Source organism: Budorcas taxicolor, chromosome 13 (genome assembly GCF_023091745.1).
Source record: "Budorcas taxicolor isolate Tak-1 chromosome 13, Takin1.1, whole genome shotgun sequence".
In the NCBI taxonomy this organism is placed as follows: domain Eukaryota; kingdom Metazoa; phylum Chordata; class Mammalia; order Artiodactyla; family Bovidae; genus Budorcas; species Budorcas taxicolor.
The window spans coordinates 47,565,929-47,586,646 of record NC_068922.1 but is presented as its reverse complement, the minus strand read 5'-3'; the positions used below and the strand labels follow the sequence as shown (position 1 = coordinate 47,586,646).

At 37.0% G+C, this 20,718-nt stretch overlaps 2 protein-coding genes across 2 annotated transcripts in view; one reads left to right on the top strand and one right to left on the bottom strand.

The window, feature by feature from the left end:
• Nucleotides 1-20,718, top strand: part of GPCPD1 (glycerophosphocholine phosphodiesterase 1) — a 66,627-nt gene that overhangs the window by 25,006 nt on the left and 20,903 nt on the right. Inside the window, exons 7-12 of the mRNA XM_052651093.1 lie at nucleotides 4,044-4,167; nucleotides 10,360-10,591; nucleotides 12,360-12,522; nucleotides 13,019-13,151; nucleotides 13,500-13,554; nucleotides 18,143-18,235. Coding sequence (XP_052507053.1) covers nucleotides 4,044-4,167; nucleotides 10,360-10,591; nucleotides 12,360-12,522; nucleotides 13,019-13,151; nucleotides 13,500-13,554; nucleotides 18,143-18,235 — 800 coding nt within the window. The remainder of the gene's footprint in view (nucleotides 1-4,043; nucleotides 4,168-10,359; nucleotides 10,592-12,359; nucleotides 12,523-13,018; nucleotides 13,152-13,499; nucleotides 13,555-18,142; nucleotides 18,236-20,718) is intronic.
• LOC128058607 (60S ribosomal protein L17-like) lies at nucleotides 15,735-16,346 on the bottom strand. The gene has a single exon (XM_052651097.1). It carries the CDS (start codon nucleotides 16,324-16,326, stop codon nucleotides 15,772-15,774), a length of 555 nt encoding a protein of 184 aa, XP_052507057.1. The 5' UTR covers nucleotides 16,327-16,346; the 3' UTR covers nucleotides 15,735-15,771.

Sequence of the window (20,718 nt, the reverse complement as noted above, 5' to 3'; positions counted from 1 at the left end):
GGTTCCTCCGTCCATGGGATTTTCCAGGCAAGAGTACTGGAATGGGTTGCCATTGCCTTCTCCCTTGCTGTAGCTAGAACCTCCAAAACTATGTTGAATAATAGTGGTGAAAATAGACACCCTTGTCTTATCCCTAATCTTAGGGGGAATGCTTTCAGTTTTTCACCATTGAGAATGTTTGCTGTAGGCTTATCATATATGGCCTTTACTGTGTTGAGGTAGGTTCCGTCTGTGCCCATTTTTTGAAGAATTTTAATCATAAATAGGTGCTGAATTTTGTCAAAAGCTTTTTCTGCATCTATTGGGATGATCATATAGTTTTAATTTTTCAATTTGTTAATGTGGGGTATCACATTAATTGATTTATGTATATTGAAGAATCCTTGCATCCCTGGAATAAACCAAACTTGATCATGGTGTATGAGCTTTTCGACGTGTTGCTGAATTCTGTTTGCTAACATTTTGGTGAGGATTTTTGGATCTATGTTCATCAGTGATATTGGCCTCTAGTTTTCTTTCTTGTGTGTTGTCTGTCTGATTTTGGTATCAGGGTGATGGTGGCCTCATAGAATGAGTTTGGAAGTGTTCCTTCCTCTGCAATTTTTTGAATGATTTTTAGAAGGATAGGCATTAGCTCTTCTCTAAATGTTTGATAGAATTCTCCTGTGAAGCCATCTGGTCCTGGGCTTTTGTTTTCTAGGAGATTTTTGATCACAGCTTCAATTTCAGTGCTTGAATTGGGTTGTTCACAATTTCTAAGAAGATTGAACTTTTCTAAGAATCTGTCCATTTCTTCCAGGTTATCTATTTTATTGCCATATAGGTGTTCATAATAGTCTCTTATAATCCTTTGTATTTCTGCATTGTCTGTTGTAACCTCTCGTTTTTCATTTCTAATTTTGTTGATTTGATTCTTCTTTTTTCTTGAGTCTGGCTAAAAGTTTGTCAATTTTGTTTATCTTGTCAAAGAACCAGCTTTTAGTTTTATTAATCTTTACTGTTGTTTCTTTCATTTCTTTTGCATTTATTTCTGCTCAAATTTTATGATTTATTTCCTTCTACTAATTTGGGGGTTTCTTCTTTTTCCAGTTGTTTAGGTGTAAAGTTAGGTTGTCTTTTCACTGTTTTTCTTGTTTCTTGAGGTAGGATTGTGTTGCTATAAACTTTCTCTTAGAACTGCTTTTGCTGCATCCCATACTTTTGAGTTGTGTTTTCATTGTTACTTGTTTCTAGAAATTTTTTGATTTCTCTTTCGATTTCTTCAGTAACCTGTTAGTTATTTAGAAATGTATTGTTTAATCTCCATGTGTTTATGTCAGACCTGGTTTTTTATCGTTTTTCTTAAAATTGATATCTAGTCTCTCATAGTATTGTGGTCTGAGAAGATGCTTGATATGATTTCAGTTTTCTTAAATTTACTGAGGTTTGATTTGTGCACTTGAGAAGAAGGTGTATTCTTCTGCATTTGGATGGAATGTCCTGAAGATGTCAGTGAGATCCATCTCATCTAATGTATCATTTAAGACTTGTGTTTCCTTATTAATTTCTGTTTTAATGGTCTGTCCATTGGTTTGACTGGGGTGTTAAAGTGTCCTATTATTGTGTTACTGTCAATTTCTCCTTTCGTGTCTGTTAGTGTTTCTCTTATGTATTGAGTTGTTGCTATGTTGGGTGCATAGTTACTTATGCCTTCCTCTTGGATTGATCCCTTAATCATTATGTAGTGTCCTTCCTTATCTCTTGTAATCTTCTCTATTTTAAAGTCTATTTTGTCTGATATGAGGATTGCTACTCCAGCTTTCTTTTGCTTCCTATTTGCATGAAATGCATTTTTCCATCCTCTCAGTTTCAGTCTGTGTGTCTTGAGATCTGAAGTGGGTTTCTTGTAGACAGCATATATATGTGTCTTCTTTTGTATCCATTCAGCCATTCTGTGCCTGTTGGTTGGAGAATTTAATATATTTACATTTAAAGTAATTTATTGATAAGTATGTTCCTATTGTCATTTTCTTTAATTGTTTGGGGTTGATTATGTACATCTCTTTTCTTCTGTTGTGTTTCCTAACTATATAAGTCCATTTAACATTTGTTGTAAAGCTGGTTTGGTTGTACTGAATTCTCTTAACTTTTGCTTTCTGAAAAGCTTTTCGTCAATTTCGAATGAGATCCTTGCCAGGTACAGTAATCTTAGTTGTAGATTTTTCCCTTTCAGTACTTTAAATATATCCTGCCATTCCCTTCTGGCCTGCAGAGTTTCTCCTGAAAGATAAGCTGTTAAATGTATGAGGTTTCCCTTGTATGTTACTTGTTGCATCTCCCTTGCTGCTTTCAATATTCTTTCTTTGTGTTTAGTTTTTGTTACTGTCCTGGTGTTTCCCCTTGGGTTTATCCTGTATGGGACTTTTTGTGCCTCTTGGACTTGATTGACTATTTCCTTTTCCATGTTCGGGAAATTTTCAACTATAATCTCTTCAAAAATTTTCTCATACCCTTTCTTTTTCTCTTCTTCTTCTGTGACCCCTATAATTAGAATGTTGTACATTTGATATGGTCCCAAAGGTTTCTGAGACTGTCCTCAGCTCTTTTCATTCTTTTTACTTCGTTCTGCTCTTCAGAAGATATTTCTGCCATTTTATCTTTCAGCTCACTGATTTTTTCTTCTGCTTCAGATATTCTGCTATTGATTCCTTCTAGAGTATTTTAATATCCGTAATTGTGTTTGTCTCTGTATGTTTATTGTTTAATTCTTCTAGGTCCTTGTTTATTGATTCTTGCATTTTCTCCATTTTGTTTTCAAGGTTTTTGATCATCTTTATTATCATTATTCTGTTTTCTTTTTCAGGTAGTTTCCCTGTTTCCTCTTCATTTATTTGGATTTCTGTATTTCTAGTTTGTTCCTTTATTTGTGCAATATTTCTCTGCCTTTTCATTATTTTTTTTTTTAAGTTATTGTGTTTGAGGTCTCCTTTTCTCAGGCTTCAAGGAAAGTTGAATTCTTTTCTTGAAAAAGGTTGAATTCTTTCTTCCTTTTGGTTTCTGCCCTCTTAAGGTTGGTCCAGTGGTTTGTGTGAGCTTCCTATAGGGTGAGATTTGTGCTGAGTTTTTGTTTGTTTTTCCTCTGATGGGAAGTGCTGAGTGAGGTGGTACGCCTGTCTACTGATGATTTGGTTTGTATTTTTGTTTTGTTTGTTGTTTAGATGAGGTGTCCTATACAGGATGCTACTGGTGGTTGGGTAATGGTGGGTCTTGTATTCAGGTGGTTTCTTTTGTGTTAGTTCTCACTATTTGGTACTCCCTAGGGTTAGTTCTCTGGTAGTCTAGGGTCTTGTAAGAGTCAGTGCTCCCACTCCAAAGGCTCAAGGCTTAATCTCCTTGGAGTCATGAACTATGCCATGGCTCAGGAGATAAACAGCTCCAGAAATGGGATGTTGTTACTCGATAAAATCTTTCAACAAATATTTGTTCAGTATTTGGTGTGTGTCAGGCTCTGTTCCAAGCCCCTTTTCCTGTTTGGCCTCGGCTGCCCTCTAGTTGGCAGCCGCCTGTTCCCTGCCCCTAGCATCTCCCAGTACATTGATTTTGTTTGATTCTTACCTCCTGGTATCTCCACTGCCAGCACTAGTGGAATAACTAGTTTTCAGCTGAGTATCTCATGTGACACTTTGGAATTGTAACTGTGGTCAGCAGTGGAACAACTGCTAGGTTATAAGCCTTCTTGGGATATGTATTCTTTCTGAGATAGATTCGTATTGCTTCAATAATATATTCAATAAGGGTATTTTAATTTAGTTTGTTTAGTTGTTAATGTTCATTTAGCTTTTTCCCCCTTCATATGTATATACATTATGTACTTCATATAAAAGTTTTCTTTTAATGACAAACTTAAGACTACTTGTATATTTGCTTTGAAGAGAAATACCAATGTTAGATAACCTGAGTGTATCAAACTGTGAATGTGAATTGGAACTGTCACTATGTCTTGTAGTTATTGGCTTGTTTTTTAAAATGTGTATATTAATTAGTGTTCTTCATACTTTTTCTAGATGGTATTGAGACTCTGGATTCTGGATGGCTGACATGTCAGACCGAAATCAGATTACGTTTGCATTATTCCGAAAAACCTCCTGTCTCAATAACCAAGAAAAAATTTAAAAAATCTAGATTTAGGTAGGACCATGTGTATTTGTTACTTATTTATTTTCACCATTGCTGTAGATTTCTGATCCATCTGGTTATAGGCTTTAAGTGTATCAACTGAGGAAATAGCATTCTTATATTCTAACAAACAGCAGGGTCTTGTAAAAGTGAATTTGCTTCCTTGCATGAAGATTACTACAGTTAAATGTACTTACATTAGTCTTAATCTCCAAATGTGAAATCAGAAAATTTTTTATTTACCTTACGTAAGTGATTTCTAGGCTGACATGTCTTTGTAGTTCCTACCATTTGAAATTTCTTAGTGTAGCAATTTGTTTCAAAATTGATGTGATGAAATGATTTTGTGTTAAATGAGGGGAGAATGGCACAAACAGAAAAATGGTCACTGGAAATACACTTCAGTGTCCTAAATTTTCCTGTGTCTTAAAAACAAAAAACCTTTTCATTAAGGAAAGGTCACAGTTACCAGAGTAGTTCCAGATTAGTGCAATTTTAATCTTAATTTAAGAAATAGATGTCAAGCTTTGTATAAATAACTAAATAGTAACTTAAACTTTTGTAATGTCACCATGTATATCTTTGAATGGACTGATTTCTTAGCAAAGCAGGCAGCCTTATCATTTGAATTTTTTTAACTTTGGGACCGAGAATTCAAAGTATGCTGTGTAATGCAGGTTTTTCTAACAAAATGTCAGGACTGGGTTGAAAGGGCCATTTTTAGTAACTAAAGTAGTTAATAATAATAGTTAATATCTATTTTCATGATAAAATTAATAATGATGGTAGAGTTTGTAAATCCATAAACGCTTTACAGTAACTGCTGAAAATACTGTATTACTTATCCTAGTCATAAAATACGTATGGGAAAGGGTGGGTGACACTTCTCAACACTTTCAATTGGCCTGTTCTGAGAGTGAGTAAAGTGTGTTGGGTGTACCTTGTCTCTGATCATTAGCTTTTTTAGGCCTCTGCTTTGCTTCTGAGAAACCTAGGTAATTGGACCACGTAGCTGATCTGCTCAGTCAGTTTGATTGCAAAGATTCTCTAACCAGATAATCATAAATAATCAGATATTGTATTTACGTGTTAAAAGAAGCAAATAAGTTGTGTTATAGCTATAAAGTGTCTTCGTTTTATGACTTTGAAATGATGATGATAGGACTTCTCGTTTCCACTGTAAGGGACGTGGTTCCATCCTTGGTTGGTGAACTAAGATCCTGCATACCGTGATGCAGCCAAAAAAATTAATAGATAATTAATTGTGTTCTAATTGGATTGTTTATGCATACTGAGTCCTATGTTTCTCTTGTTTATATAGAAGTTGAGTGTTTGTATATATTACTGTGTTGCTTAGGATTAAATTGGTATATTTTTATAACCATACTTATTTGGCCACTACAAATTACTGATTCCTACTGAAATAACTGTGCATAGCTAGCAATTGATGTTTGTTTTGACCATCTCTTTCCCCCAAATTCATAGTATTGATAGGTTAAGCCTTCATTTGCTAGAAAATAATTTATCTACAAATTTATCATGACTATTTTAAAAGCTTAGCAATAGTATTTGCATTTTAAATAAAACACTTAACATGATTTTTTATCTCCTTAACACCACATTTGATTTATTTATTTTTAAAGACACATTTATTTAATGTCATGATCAGACTGTTACATGGGTGCAGAAAAAAGCATGGATGCAAAAAAAAGTCTACTTTAAAACTCTGTCCTGGAATGCTTTACACAGAACAAACTTGAATAACCTGTTACACAATTAGTCACAAATACAGTCCTCAAGTTTTTTTACCCATACAGATGAGTATTGTCTAGAACATCTTTCTTCATAGCTGCTGGGCCCTGCCACCACTGTGCTTGGCTGAGTTCACAAAATCTGTTGCAACCTGTGGCTTCCCTGTCACTTCTCTGGCTATCCTCTCCTGCTAAGCTTTGTTTCCTGGCAGTAATTAAAACCTTCCGCCACTGCCGTAGCTATTGCTACTGCTGGAACCACCAGAGTCACCTTGCTTTTGTGGTTTAGCAAGGTATTGGCCTTCACTACTGTATGAGCCAGAACTTCTCCGTCCAAAGTTTCATCCTTTCATGAGTCCAGAATTTGAAGATTGATGTTGTAATTGCCAAAATCACTGTAGCTTCTGCCACCTCCAAAATTGTTTCCATTATTATCAAATCCATAGCCATCCCCACTGCCACCATATCCACCACCACCAATGGCTATTACCAAAGCCAGCTTGGCCACTGAAGTTTCCTCCACAACCAGAGTTGTCATCCTCACCACAACAACCTCCTTGATTACCACCAAAGTTTCCAGAAGTACTTCTGGTTGGATGAAGCAGTAGCCATCTCTTACTTAGATAGGACTTTCCTTACTTTCCTTACAGTTGTCGCCATTCACAGTATGGTATTTCTGAATGGCAGTCTTATCTACAGAGTCATGGTCATCAGAGGTTACAAAAGCAAAGCCTCTCTTTTTGCCACTGCCTCAGTGATTCATGATTTCAATGACTTCAGTTTTCCCATACTGTTCAGATTAATCTCTTAGGTGATGTTCAGTGTTTTCTTTAATGCTATGAACAAAAACCTTTTTCACATTTAAGTGGGCAGTTTGAGAATCTTCTCTTGATACAACCCTCTTTGGTTCCACAACTCTTCCATCCACCTTGTGTGGTCTTGCATTCATGGTGAGATCTGCCGCCTCCACTGTGACAAACCCATGCCTCTAGAGCGCTTGATATTTGGACCTCTCATGGCCACAGTGTGAGCATTCCCCAGTGCTCAGAATGGCTTCTCAGACTCTCGTTGGTTGTTGCAAAGCTCACTCCTGATGAAGAGCTTCTGCAGCTGTTCAGGCTCTATGGGAGACTCTGACTTTGACTTGCCTTCAGCACTGCTTACTTAGTGATTTCCACAAGCCAAAAGGAGTAATCTAACAAGCAAATCTCACCACCACATTTTACACACAAGTTTCTCTTTCACTTGATTCCACCAGAACTTGGAAAGCAGTAGTGTTACTTTATTGATAGACTATAACATTTATATATTCATTCCAATTCCGAAGAAAGGTAATGCCAAAGAATGTTCAGACTACCACACAATGGTACTCATCTCACGTGCTAGCAAAATAATGCTCAAAATTCTCCAAGCTAGGCTTCAACATTATGTGAACCGTGAACTTTCTGATGTTCAAGCTGGATTTAGAAAAGGCAGAGGAATCAGAGATCAAATTGCCGACATCTCTTGGATCATAGAAAAAGCAAGAGTTCCAGAAAAACGGCTACTTCTGCCTTATTGACTATGCCAAAGCCTTTGACTGTGTGGATCACAACAAACTGGAAAATTCTGAAAGAGATGGGAACACCACACCACCTTACCTGCCTCCTGTATGCAGGTCCTATATGCATACCTATATCTGTATGCAAGTCAAGAAGCAACAGTTACAGGTAGACATGGAACAACAGACTGGTTCCAAATTGGGAAAGGAGTACGTCAAGGCTGTATATTGTCAACCTGCTTATTTAACCTATATGCAGAGTACATCATGTGAAATGCTGGGCTGGATGAAGCACAAGCTGGAATCAAGATGCCGGGAGAAATATCAATAACCTCAGATATGCAGACGACACCACCATTATGGCAGAAAGTGAAGAGGAACTAAAGAGCCTCTTATGAAAGTGACGGAAGAGTGAAAAAGCTCAATTAAAACTCAACATTCAGAAAATGAAGATCGTGGCATCTGGTCCCATCACGTCATGGCAAGTAGATGGAGAAACAATGGAAACAGTAAGAGACTTTATTTTTTTGCACTCCAAAATCATTGCAGATGGTGACTGCAGCCATTAAAAGAGACACTTACTCCATGGAAGGAAAGCTGTGACTAACCTCGACAGTGTATGAAAAAGCATAGACATTACTTTGTCAGCAGAGGTCTGTCTAGTCAAAGCTATGGTTTTTCCAGTAATCATGTATGGATGTGAGAGTTGAACCATAAAAAAGGGTGAGCACCAAAGAATTGATGCTTTTGAACTGTGGTGTTGGGAAAGACTCTTGAGAGTGCCTTGGACTGCAAGGAGATCCAACCAGTCAATCCTAAAGGAAATCAGTCCAGAATATTCGTTGGAAGGACTGATGCTAAAGCTGAATCTCCAGTACTTTGGCTACCTGATACAAGTAACTGACTCCTTGGAAAAGACCCTGATGCTGGGAAGGATTGAAGGTGGGAGGAGAAGTGCACGACAGAGGATGAGATGGTTGGATGGCATCACCGACTCAATGGACATGAGTTTGAGCAAGCTCCGGGAGTTGGTGATGGACAAGGAAGCCTGGCTTGCTGTAGTCCATGGGGTTGCAAAGAGTCAGACACAACTGAGTGACTGAACTGAACTGATTACATTTATATAGCTATTTGAAGAAAACCTTCAATATAAATGGACTAGTCTTTAATTGATCCCTTTAAACTTGTTTTTTTGGGGGGGAGGGGGGAGAGGTAGGTAGTTGCACATTGCTATCTGTAGACTAGTTTTTTTTCTTTTGGCCTGGGCATGCAGCATCCTAGTTCCTTACAAGGGATCAAACCCTTGTTGCCTATGTTGGGATCTTGGAGTCTTAACCACTGGACCACCAGAAAGGCCTGAGAATAGTCATATTTAATCTTCCATGCTTTCCTTGCTGATTCATTACAGTCCATTTGTGGTCGCTTTTTGTATGTCCTGGTAAAGAATGTTTGTTCTTTCAGGCTCACTAGCAAAATCAATTGTTCAGAGATATTCCTAAGAGTTTGGAGAGAAGAAAGGATCTCTTTTGTTTGGATTATTAAAGTGGTGCTACTTTTGATTTTACAGTATCACTATGTCACATTATTATTAATTGAATAGTCATGTCCCCTTTGGGATATCTTGGAATATGTGCCTATAAGATAAGTCTGCACAGTTGTTGGAGGCAGCAGGTCATTCAGAGAACAGGCCTCACTAATGCAGTTCTATTACTTGTATTATTAAGTGGATCTTATTTAAATCTAGAATGAAAAGCTTTCCTAGCTCAACTGTACTCTATACAATAACATTACTCCTACATCATTGGTATTAAAGTTATATGATCTATGTACATTCCAGTTGGTGCAAGAAATATTCTAGAATTGAGTTAACTTATTGGCATTACAAGTGTTCTCTGCAGCTGATTGCTTCTCACCTGGGAGTAAATTAGTCTTTGTGACCCAGTGGCTTAGGTAACTTGTCTTTTATTTTCATTGCTGTGGGGGTTATAAGACTCATGGTTTCTCGTTTTGTTCCTTTGTTTCATTAAAAAGTACATATATGTAAATACGTAAAAGCCATGCATACTTGCAAATGTATATACCATGCTTTTAATACCATTAATACCATAGTTTTCTTTAATAATCTGTTCACAAAATACCTGGTCTCAGTGTAGTGAGAAGTATGGGAAATTTAAAAATTTATAACCTCCAACTCTTAACAGGCTTTTTTTTTTTTTAATGTTTATTTGGCTGCATCAGGTTTTAGTTGCAACATTCAGGATCTCTCATTGTGGCATGTGGTCTTTTCTAGTTGAGGCATGAGGGCTTTTCTCTAGTTGTGGTGCTCAGGTTCTAAGGCACATGGGCTCAGTAGTTGTGGTGTGGGCTTAATTGCTCTGCAGCATGTGGGATCTTAGTTCTGCAACTAGGGATCCAACCTAAAACCCATACATTGGAACATGGATTCTTAACAACTGGACCACTGGGGAAGTCCCTGTCTAACAGTCTTTTAATGCACACTAACAGAATATGGTTCAAAATTGTACTTGTTATGTATATATTTGTGAAACTTCTCATAAGAAATTGAGATAGCCAGTTATAAATGGATAATAGTAAATGCCTCTTTAGATTCATTTTAAAAAACTCAAAGAATTAATGAAAATAGGCAAAAAAAATTAAAAAAAAAAAGAATGAAAATAGCCTTAGGCATAATGAACATTTGTCTCATTTTAATACTTGGCAAAAATGTTTGGAGATAAAAACACCACTATTTTATAAAATACAACTAATGCCTTAACCTATAGTATGTATAGTTCTTTTGTTATTTGAAGGTTTAGCATATAAAGGGAACAATTTTAAATTTAGTGTTTAGGTAACATATATAGATTTTCTTTCTTCACTTTTTGCATTTCATCATCTTTTCCTTTCATTTAGGGTAAAGCTGACATTAGAGGGTCTGGAGGAAGATGATGATGATAGAGTATCTCCCACTGTTCTTCACAAAATGTCAAATAGCCTGGAGATATCCTTAATAAGCGACAATGAATTCAAGTGTAGACATTCACAGCCAGAGTGTGGGTATGGCTTACAGCCTGACCGTTGGACAGAGTATAGTATACAGACAATGGAACCAGATAACCTAGAACTAATATTTGATTTTTTTGAGGTAAGTATATTTCACTGAAGAGGGTGAGAGACAATATAGACATGAGCTTATTTTTAAATATGTTTTGATTTTTAGTGTAGTCTAATTTATGTAAACATATGATTCATACAACTTTTTAGATGTTTACTCCTCTGTACATGTTAGCAGATGTTAAAAAATTAGAGTTGCCAGACTCATTAACAATATAATTGAGAACTTCAAAATTGCATTCAAATTATGACCAGATGTCTTTGTGTATTTTAAACGTAAATGAATGTACCCAAAGCTGCTTTGAAGAATAGAGGCTGTACTTGATAGGCAAACTGATGTAACTAGCATGATTGAGCCCTCTTCATGACTGAAGTTTTGTTTATTGAAGCATTTTATAAGAATCCATTGTAATAGTGAACTCATTTTTCCAACTTTACTTGATAGTATAAATATGTAAGAAAAGATAGTTGCTGTGAAAATTGTGCCAAGTTATTCAGATTCTGTGCTACCAACTTTCTAGAGCTGCTTGTGATGCTTATCTTGGCTTTTGGGCTGTTTAGCTGCTCCTCACAAATAAAACTGGGTCCTCTCCTAAGGTCCTGGCTCTTTGATATTTCCACTCACATTTACACTAGATTAGAGTTTGACTCTTTGAGGGTGGGGAATAAACCTTGCCTAAGAATAGCATCTATCCAGTGTTTCTGAAAATAGCAAAATTCAGGATGGATTAGAACCTGAGTAAGTCTTATAGCTTTATAATAATAAAGTTATCTTGCATAATTAATAAGATCTGTGAAACATTTATTATAAAAATATGAAGTTTTGGTTGAATGTTGCCTTGTTCTTTTAGTACCTACCTATTAGTAATCTCTCGAATAGCCTGACTTCCCTTTCATTTGGTTAGCAGTTTTGGAAGTACTAATTTATTCATAGACTAGGTGGATAAAACACTATATAATCTCAAGTATTCAGTGTCCTAGAGGTTACTATCCCTCTGTGTCATCTGTGTAGATGCATTTATAAGGAACAAAATTTACATTAAAAGTGAAAGTTAAAGTCACTCAGTCATGTTCGACTCTTTGCGACCCCATGGACTATATATATATTCTATGGAATTCTCCAGGCCAGAATACTGGAGTGCGTAGCCTTTCCCTTCTACAGGGGCTCTTCCCAGCCCAGGGATCAAACCCAGGTCTCCCTCATTGCAGGCAGATTGTTTACCAGCTGAGCCACAAGGAAAATAATTATATCTTGGGCTTCCTTAGTGCTCAGTGGTAATAAATCTGCCTGCCAAGCAGGAGATGCAGGCTCAGTCCCTGGGTCAGAAATAAACCTGGGAGAAGGAAATGGCAGCCCACTCTAGTATTCTTGCCAGGGAAATCCAATGGACAGAGGAGCCTGGCGGGTTTTAGTTCATGGGTTTGCAAGAGTTGATCACAACTTACCAACTAAACACCAACAGGTGTATCTTAGTCTTTCAATATAAAAGTACTTAGAAACATTCAGTCGACGCTTTATATTTGCATAATATATGTTAGAGGATCAGAAGTACAAATCAACAGTAACGATTAATGAACATAAAGTCTTAAATATACTGTGTATTAAATATCTTTGCATACTAAAAGAAAATATGTTACTTGTTACAACAAAGCTATCTAAATTACCTGAATATAAATTTGGTTGTATTATTGATTTTCTTCCATAGATTCTGAGTTGATTTTAAGGGTGTCTTTTTTGATCTTCTAATGGAGAATATTGAATTATAAGAATTTGGGTTATTCTTATCCTTGTTTTTCAGGAAGATCTCAGTGAACATGTAGTTCAGGGTGATGCTTTTCCTGGACATGTGGGTACAGCATGTCTCTTATCGTCCACCATTGCAGAGAGTGGGAAGAGCGCTGGAATCCTTACTCTTCCCATCATGAGCAGAAATTCTAGGAAAACAATAGGCAAAGTGAGAGGTAAGCTTAGACAAGCATGGTGGCCCTTTACAAATAAGCAAACATTAAGTTAGGGTTCTAATTAGTTTCAAATTGTGCTTTTGAGAATGGTAAAGAATTAAATTAATAAGTTGTTTCAGAATCTTAACAAATACATTCCCTGGTTGCTCATTGGTAAAGAATCTGTCTGCTAAGCAGGAGACATGGATTTGATCCCTGGGTTGAGAAGATCCCCTGGAGAAGGAAATGTCAACTCACTATAATATTCTTGCTGGGAAATCCCATGGACATAGTATCCTGGGGAGTGACGGTCCATGGGATCACAAAAGAGTTGGGCATGACTTAGTGACTGAACAACAGCAATTTTCCGGAAGCTTTACTCTGAATGGTCATTGACTTGATTTCTCTCTGTTTGATCAACTGATAAAGCTGGTTTGATGGTGTTTAAGTGTAATTGAGTTCACCGTAGCCTTTTAATTGTCTTTCTTTTTCCCTTCCCCCATTTTTCCTATGAAAGTTGACTATATAATTATTAAGCCGTTACCAGGATACAGTTGTGACATGAAATCTTCATTTTCCAAGTATTGGAAACCAAGAATACCATTGGATGTTGGACATCGAGGTGCAGGGAATTCTACAACAACTGCTCAGTAGGTTGAATATTTGAGTAGTACTAGCATTTGGTAGCTTATGCTTGATGATAAGGTTTAACCAACTAAAGGTCAAAGGATCCTTTTAATTAGTACCCTGGATTTAAATGTAATTTTTGTAATTGGGCTTTAAATTGGCTTGTAAATACCTATGATTATTAGAGCTTGATTTAAGGAATGCACACACCAATCAAGTAATGGTCAGTCTTATTTTGGGGATGGTAAAGTTAGCCTCAAAATAGAGAATAAATACTGTGTCCTTTATTGAAAATATAGTTGACTTCTTTACTAAATTTATCTTTTCTTTATTAATGATAACTATATTTCTGTATATTTATTTTCTTTCAGGCTTGCTAAAGTTCAAGAAAATACTATTGCTTCTTTAAGAAATGCTGCTAGTCATGTAAGTGAACCTCTCTTTAAACAACTTTGGACTAGTGATCCACAGGTAGAAAAGTAGAGAGTTGTAGGTTGGGGTAGCCTCCTCCAGTCTGCATTAATAGGGTAAAAGGGAGAATATTTCTGCTTTTTCTAAATATATTTCTAAGTGAAGATAAAATATTTCTAGGCATTTTAATTTCAGTTCATGGTATGGATTAGAATTAAAGCAATGGAATCCTAAGCATCCTCTTAAAAGTTAATTAGGTGATTTGTAGTATGGTTGATGTATATTGCATAAATTACAGGTATACAATATAATTATTCACAATTTTTAAAGATTATGCTCCATTTATAGTTATTGTAAAATGTTTGCTATATTCCCTGTGTTGTATCCTTGTAGCTTATTTTAAACCTGATAGTTTGTACCACTTAATCCCCTGTGCCTTTATTGCCCCTCCTCCCTTCCCTCTCTCCACTGGTAAACACTGTTCCATGCAAGTGATGTCGTATAGTATAGTCTTTCTCTATCTGATTTAGTTCACTTAGCATAATACCTTCCAAGTCCATCCATGTTGTTACAGATAGCAAAATTTCACTCTCTTTTATGGCTGAGCAGTACACAAAGCTGAGCTGTGTGTGTGTGTACATACATACATCATGTCTTTATCCATTCAGTTTGGTTTCTTTCTATCTTGGGAGTTGTAAATAATGCTATTGTGAACATTAAAGAGCATATATGTTTTCAAATTAGTATTTTTCAGCTATATATCTAGGAGTGGAATTGGCGGGTCATATAGTAGTTCTCTTTTTAGCTTTTTGAAAAACCTTCATAACTGTTTCTTACAGTGTCAGTACCAGTTTACATTCCCACCAGCAGTGTAGGAGGGTTCCTTTTACATGCTTGCCAGCATTTATTTCTGTTTTTTATGATAATAGCCATTCTTTTGATGACAGTGAGGTGATAACTCATTGTGGTTTTTTTGTTTTATATTTCTTTCTGGCTATCCTTGGATCTTTGTTGCTCTGCAAGGGCTTCTCTAGTTGTGGCTACTCTTACTGCAGAGCAGGAGCTCTAAGGCATGCGAGTTTCAGTAGCTGTGGCACAAAGAAAGGCTTGGTAGTTGTGGTGCACAGGCTTATTTATCTCACAGACCAGAGTTTGATCCCATGTCCCCTGCATTGGTAGGTAGATTCTTAACCATTGGACCACCAGGGAAGTCCGGTTCTTTGTGGTTTTGATTTGCATTTCCCTCATGCTGAGTGTTATAACATTTCCTATATCTGTTGGTCATCAGCATTTCCTTTGGAAAAATGTATACTCAGTTCTTCTAACATTTTAAATAAATGGATAGTTTGGGGTTTGTTTTGATGCTGAGCTGTAAATTTTTATGTTAGATATTAACTCCTTATTAGTCCTATCTCTTCACTTGGGCTTCCCTGGTGGCTCAAATGGTAAAGAATCTGCCTGGAATGCAGGAGACCCAGGTTCAATCCCTGGGTGGAGAAGATCCCCTGGAGAAGAGAATGGCTACCCACTCCCAGTATTCTTGCCTGGATAATTGCACGGAGAGAGAAGCCTGGTGGGGGGGGTCACAAAGAAAAACACTTAGGATGTCAGTTTGCCTCCTGTATACCAACCCGATTATGTTGAACTTCTTAACTTTTTATAGTATTGTGTGTGTGTGTGTGTGTGTGTGTGTGTGTATAAAACTCCTTATATGTATTATATGTATATAAAACTCCATATATATATACAGAGAGATATATATACGGAGATATATATATACACACACAAATATATATATATATATATATATACACACACACACTGTATACCGTCCTAATTCTAACCTGATCATGCTGAATTTCTTAACTCCTTTTATATCGTTATTCAGTTAGTGGTGGGTTTTTTTTTTTTTTTAGCGTTTAGGTTTTTCAGTACCTGAAGTTTGACATTGTAAATCAAGAGCCTGTGTGTTTCCTCCCCCCTCACCTTCTACTGTACCTCAAGTTAAGCCTCATGTTTTGAAGTTAAACTAAGGGGAAAACTGAGAAACTCTATATTTCAGTTTTTTCCCATTGTCCTCCACATACATGCCTTAAGCTTTGCCTTTTTGAAAATAGTTCAGCAAATAAACTTGATTTGTTAGATTTTAATTTTATCACTTATATGAAGCAAACAACTATTCTTTCTTTTTTTTTTTTTTTTACTTTTATTTGCATTTATTTTTTGCGGCATTTATTCCCGGGCCATAAGTTTTTGTTTCTTCAGTTTCTTCTGGGATATCTTTTTCTTCTGTGCAACCTCCTCTCCTGGTTTAGGAGCAATCTGTTCTTTTTCAGTAAGGATCATCTCAATGTGGCAGGGAGAGCTCATGTAGGGGTTGATCCGACCGTGAGCTCCGTAAGTCCTGCGCCGCATCTTGGGGGCTTTGTTCACTTGGATGTGCTCAATGACCAGAGAATCTACATCTAAGCCCTTAAGTTCAGCATTACTCTCTGCATTTTTGAGCATGTGTAGTAAAAATTCAGCACTCTTTTTGGGCCATCGACCCTGAGTCCAGCCCCACTGTTTGGCCTGTGCACACTTGCCAACTCCACCATTGTAGCGGCGGAACAGCACACATTGCTTCTTTAACATGACATCCTTCAGATACTTGGTGGCTTTTCGGATATGCATACCCTTTATGGCCTGGGCGGTTTCACGAGTGTTCTTAAAGTGTACACGAAGATTTGAACCTCTTGATTTGCATGATTTTGTGGGGTTTTCTGGGTCAAGTGAATAGCGCACCATTTTTAGAAGTCACCTCAGGCCGCTTACCGGAAAAGCACAAACAACTATTCTAAGACACACTTTTCCCGTATTTTAGCATCTCTAAAATTGGGATAGGATTTACAACTGTCTTAACTTGTCATGGTTTGATTGGCATTGTTTTTTCTCCCTCTTAGTGGTATATAAAATAATGATGCATTTTATATTTCTTGAGATCTTAGATTGATTATCATAATCATTGATTTTATGTTCAAAAATGTTTAGTTGATAATTTTGTGTTGAAAAGATGTTAAAATACAATTATGCTGTGCTGTAGGTCATTATTTGTAACTAGTTTCAGTTCCTTATAGTTAAGTAATCTAAACATGGTTTTATTAGCTGCGAACACATGAAGATCCCTAATAAAGAGCTTTCAGGGTGTCTGCTTTTTGAGGGAAGATTCCATTGAGCCCTTTTCTGTTGAAACCCTTTTTACTCTCAGGGATCATTTTATAGAATGTCTTATGTTAGTTATGAAAGGCTCGTTTGGTTTCATGTTAAAGACATCCTTGAAGAGGTTTCGGTTATTATTGGCTTATTCTTGCTCACACAAGAATTTTTTTTTTTCTTTTTAATTTTTGGCCATGCTACACTGCATGTGGTAGATTAGTTTCTTGGCTAAGGCTTGAACCCGGGCCCCCTGCAGTGAAATGTGGAGTCTTAATAACTGGACCACCAGGAAAGTCCCTCACGTATGAATTTTGTGATCAGATTTTATCCCTTAGTAAATTTATCTTCCTAAAGGATGGTAATCTAAAATTAAACTTTAAAACTGGGATGCTATACTTTATGTATAATTGTTTTAACTCTTTACGGGGTATAGGGTTTTTTTTTCCCTCTTTGATAAAAATGATTTGTGTTATTTTCTTGTTGACAGTGGAAGCAGCTAAGCTTATTTCCTGCTTCAGAAGTTACAGAGGAAGCAGACTCCTTTGGTTTTAGCCTATGATCTATATGTACTGACAAGTTAAGCATTTTTCTTGACTAAAGTTAGGGTAAGGGATGGAAACATGTCCATCCATTCCTACACAGCACTTGTCTGGGCCATAGACACCATCAGATCTTGTATCCTTTGATCCCAGCTGGTTTTCTTATAGTGAATTCACAAATTTGTCAGTTTATGTTTTTAGCCTTTATTTGGATTAATTCATAAGTCATGGATCTGACTTAAGTCTAATTGGTGTACATATTTCTTCTGTTTAAGCTTCTATTAGGAAATTTGGTGTATGCATTATTCTTGTTATCCATTTCTGTTTTCTCTTTTCAGCAGAAGTTGTAGTTTCCTCTTTAATCTGATTATTGAGGTTTTATTAAGAAAGGCTATAAAGTGTTCAAGTGCACCAAGTAGCAGAGCTAAGAGATTGCAGCTTTTCCTGTTCCCACCTCACCTTTGAGGTTTGACTGTTGAACCGAGATGTGCAGGGGGCAACAAGATGGGAGGTAGCCATGCCCCAGACTCCTTGTAGGCTCCATTTCTGCTAATAGCAGGAGCAGAGGTGACACTGGTGAAGGCTGTCCACTGCCACAGAAAGGCCCTGGAGTGTGTTTGAGTAGGATCAGTACCCAATTTTTTGCCAGGAAAAATTGTTGTGCTGTTACAAAAAAGAAGTTATAATTGTTTTAAAAGATTAGCTTTTAGAAAAAGCTTGAAGTATAGCATTAAATAATTCTTGAGGAAGTTTTTGTGTGTATAGATAGGTCTATACTTTTACAGTGAATAATACATTTGTTATATTCTTAGAGTTTTAGATGTATTGTGGGCTCGATAATATTTTTCAATTTTTTTTTTTCCTCTCAGGGTGCAGCCTTTGTAGAATTTGATGTACATCTTTCAAAAGATTTTGTGCCTGTGGTGTATCATGATCTCACTTGTTGTTTGACTATGAAAAAGGTATGTAGAAATTCCTTTAATTCTTACAGTTAGACAAAAGTTTAAAAATTAGCAAGTTTTATATATACATGCCATTATACATAAGAGACTTGAGCGTCTGTAGATTTGGTATCCATGAGAGGTCCTGGAACCAATCCCCAGCAGACACTGATGTATGTATGCTCAGTTGCTTTAGTCATGTCTGACTCTTTACAACCCTGTGGACTGTAGCCTGCTAGGCTTCTCTGTTCATGGGATTCTCCAGGCAAGAATACTGGAATGGGTGGCCATGCCCTCCTCCAGGGGATCCTCCTGACCCAGGGAGGAAACCCACATCTCCTGGCATTTTCTTTAAAACTGTGATGGGTATCATTTTCAATTGAGTTGATCTGAAGTTAAGACTGAGAAAACTGGAGAACTACATGGGAAAGAATGAAGTTAGAACATTCTCTAACACCATATAGAAGAATAAACTCAGGGCTTCCCTGTGACTCAGTGGTGAAGAATCCATCTGCCAGTGTGGGAGACACAGGTTTGATCCCTGATACAGGAATATCCCACTTGCTGTGGAGCAGTTAAGCCCATGTGCTACCAACTACTGAGCCTGTGCTCTAGAGCCTGGAAGCCACAACTACTGAACTGAAGTCTTCGTGCCCTTGATTCACGCTCTGCATCAAGAAAACCTGTCCCTAACCACAACTAGAGAAAAGCCCATGCAGCAACAAAGACTCAACACAGCCCAAAATAAATACAATTATTAAAAAAAATCCAAAAACCCTCAAAGTGGATTAAAAACCTAAATGTAAGACCGGACAGTATAAAGCTTAGAGGAAACAGGCAGAATACTCTTTGATATAAATTGCATCAATATTTTTTTGGATCTGTCTCCTAGAGTAATGCAAATAAAAAACAAAGGGGATCTAATTACTCTGAAGCTTTTGCACAACAAAGAAAACAACCTACTGACTGGGTGAAAATATTTGCAAATGATGCTACTGACAGTGGATTAATTTCTAAAATATACAAACAGCTCCTATAATTCAATAAATGGGCTGAAGACCTGAATATACATTTCTCCAAAGAAGACATACAGGTGGCTAATGGGCACGTGAAAAGATACTCAGTATTACTGTTAGAGAAATGCAGATCCAAGCTATAGTGAAGTACCACCTCTTACTGCTCAGAATGGCCATTATCAGAAAGTTGAGAAATAATAAATGCTGGAGAGAGGGTATGGAGAAAAAGGAACCCTCCTGCACTGTTGATGGGAATAAATTGGTGCAGCCACAATGGAGAACAGTATGGAGATTCTTCAAAAAATGAAGTAAGTCTATATGATCCTGCAATACCACTCTTGGGATTTCCAGAGAAAATCATAATTTGAAAAAAAAACATGCACCTTAATGTTTATTGCAGCACTATTTAGAGTATCTCATACATGGCAGCATCCTGAATGTCCATCAGCAGATGGATGGATACAGATGAATGTGTGAAGATACATACATGTACAGTGGAATACTACTCAGCCATAAAAAAGAATTAAATAATAGCACTTAGAGTGACATGAATGGACCTAGAGATTATCATACTAAGTGAAGTAAGTCAGGAAATGAAAGACAAATACCATATGATATCACTTACGTGGAATCTAAAATATAATACAAATGAACTTACAAAATAGAGACTTAGAAAATAAAATTATGGTTACCAAAGGGGGAAAGGGATTATTTCATATAAATTTGGAGTTTGAGATTAGCAGATACAAACTGCAATATATAAAATAAATAAACAACATGGTCCTACTGTATATCACAGGGAACAGTCTCTTAATTCAATATCTTATAATCTGTAATGGAAAAGACTAGATATATCTATTTTTTTATATATATATATATGTTTGTGTAACTGAATCACTGCTGTACACCTGAAACTGATAAAACATTGTAGATTAACTAACATGTACCAGACGCTGCATCAGTTCAGTTCAGTTCAGTCGCTCAGTCGTGTCCGACTCTTTGTGACCCCATGAATTGCAGCACGCCAGGCCTCCCTGTCCATCACCAACTCCCGGAGTTCACTCAAACTCAGGTCCATCGAGTCAGTGATGCCATCCAGCCATCTCATCCTCTTTCGTGCCTTTTTCCTCCTGCCCCCAATCCCTCCCAGCATCAGAGTCTTTTCCAGTGAGTCAACTCTTCCCATGAGGTGGCCAAAGTACTGGAGTTTCAGCTTCAGCATCATTCCTTCCAAAGAAATCTCAGGGCTGATGTCCTTCAGGATGGAATAGTTGGATCTCCTTGCAGTCCAAGGGACTCTCAAGAGTCTTCTCCAACACCACAGTTCAAAAGCATCAATTCTTTGGCTCTCAGCCTTCTTCACAGTCCAACTCTAACATCCATACATGACCACTGGAAAAACCATAGCCTTGACTAGACGGACCTTAATCGGCGAAGTAATGTCTCTGCTTTTGAATATGCTGTCTAGGTTGGTCATAACTTTTCTTC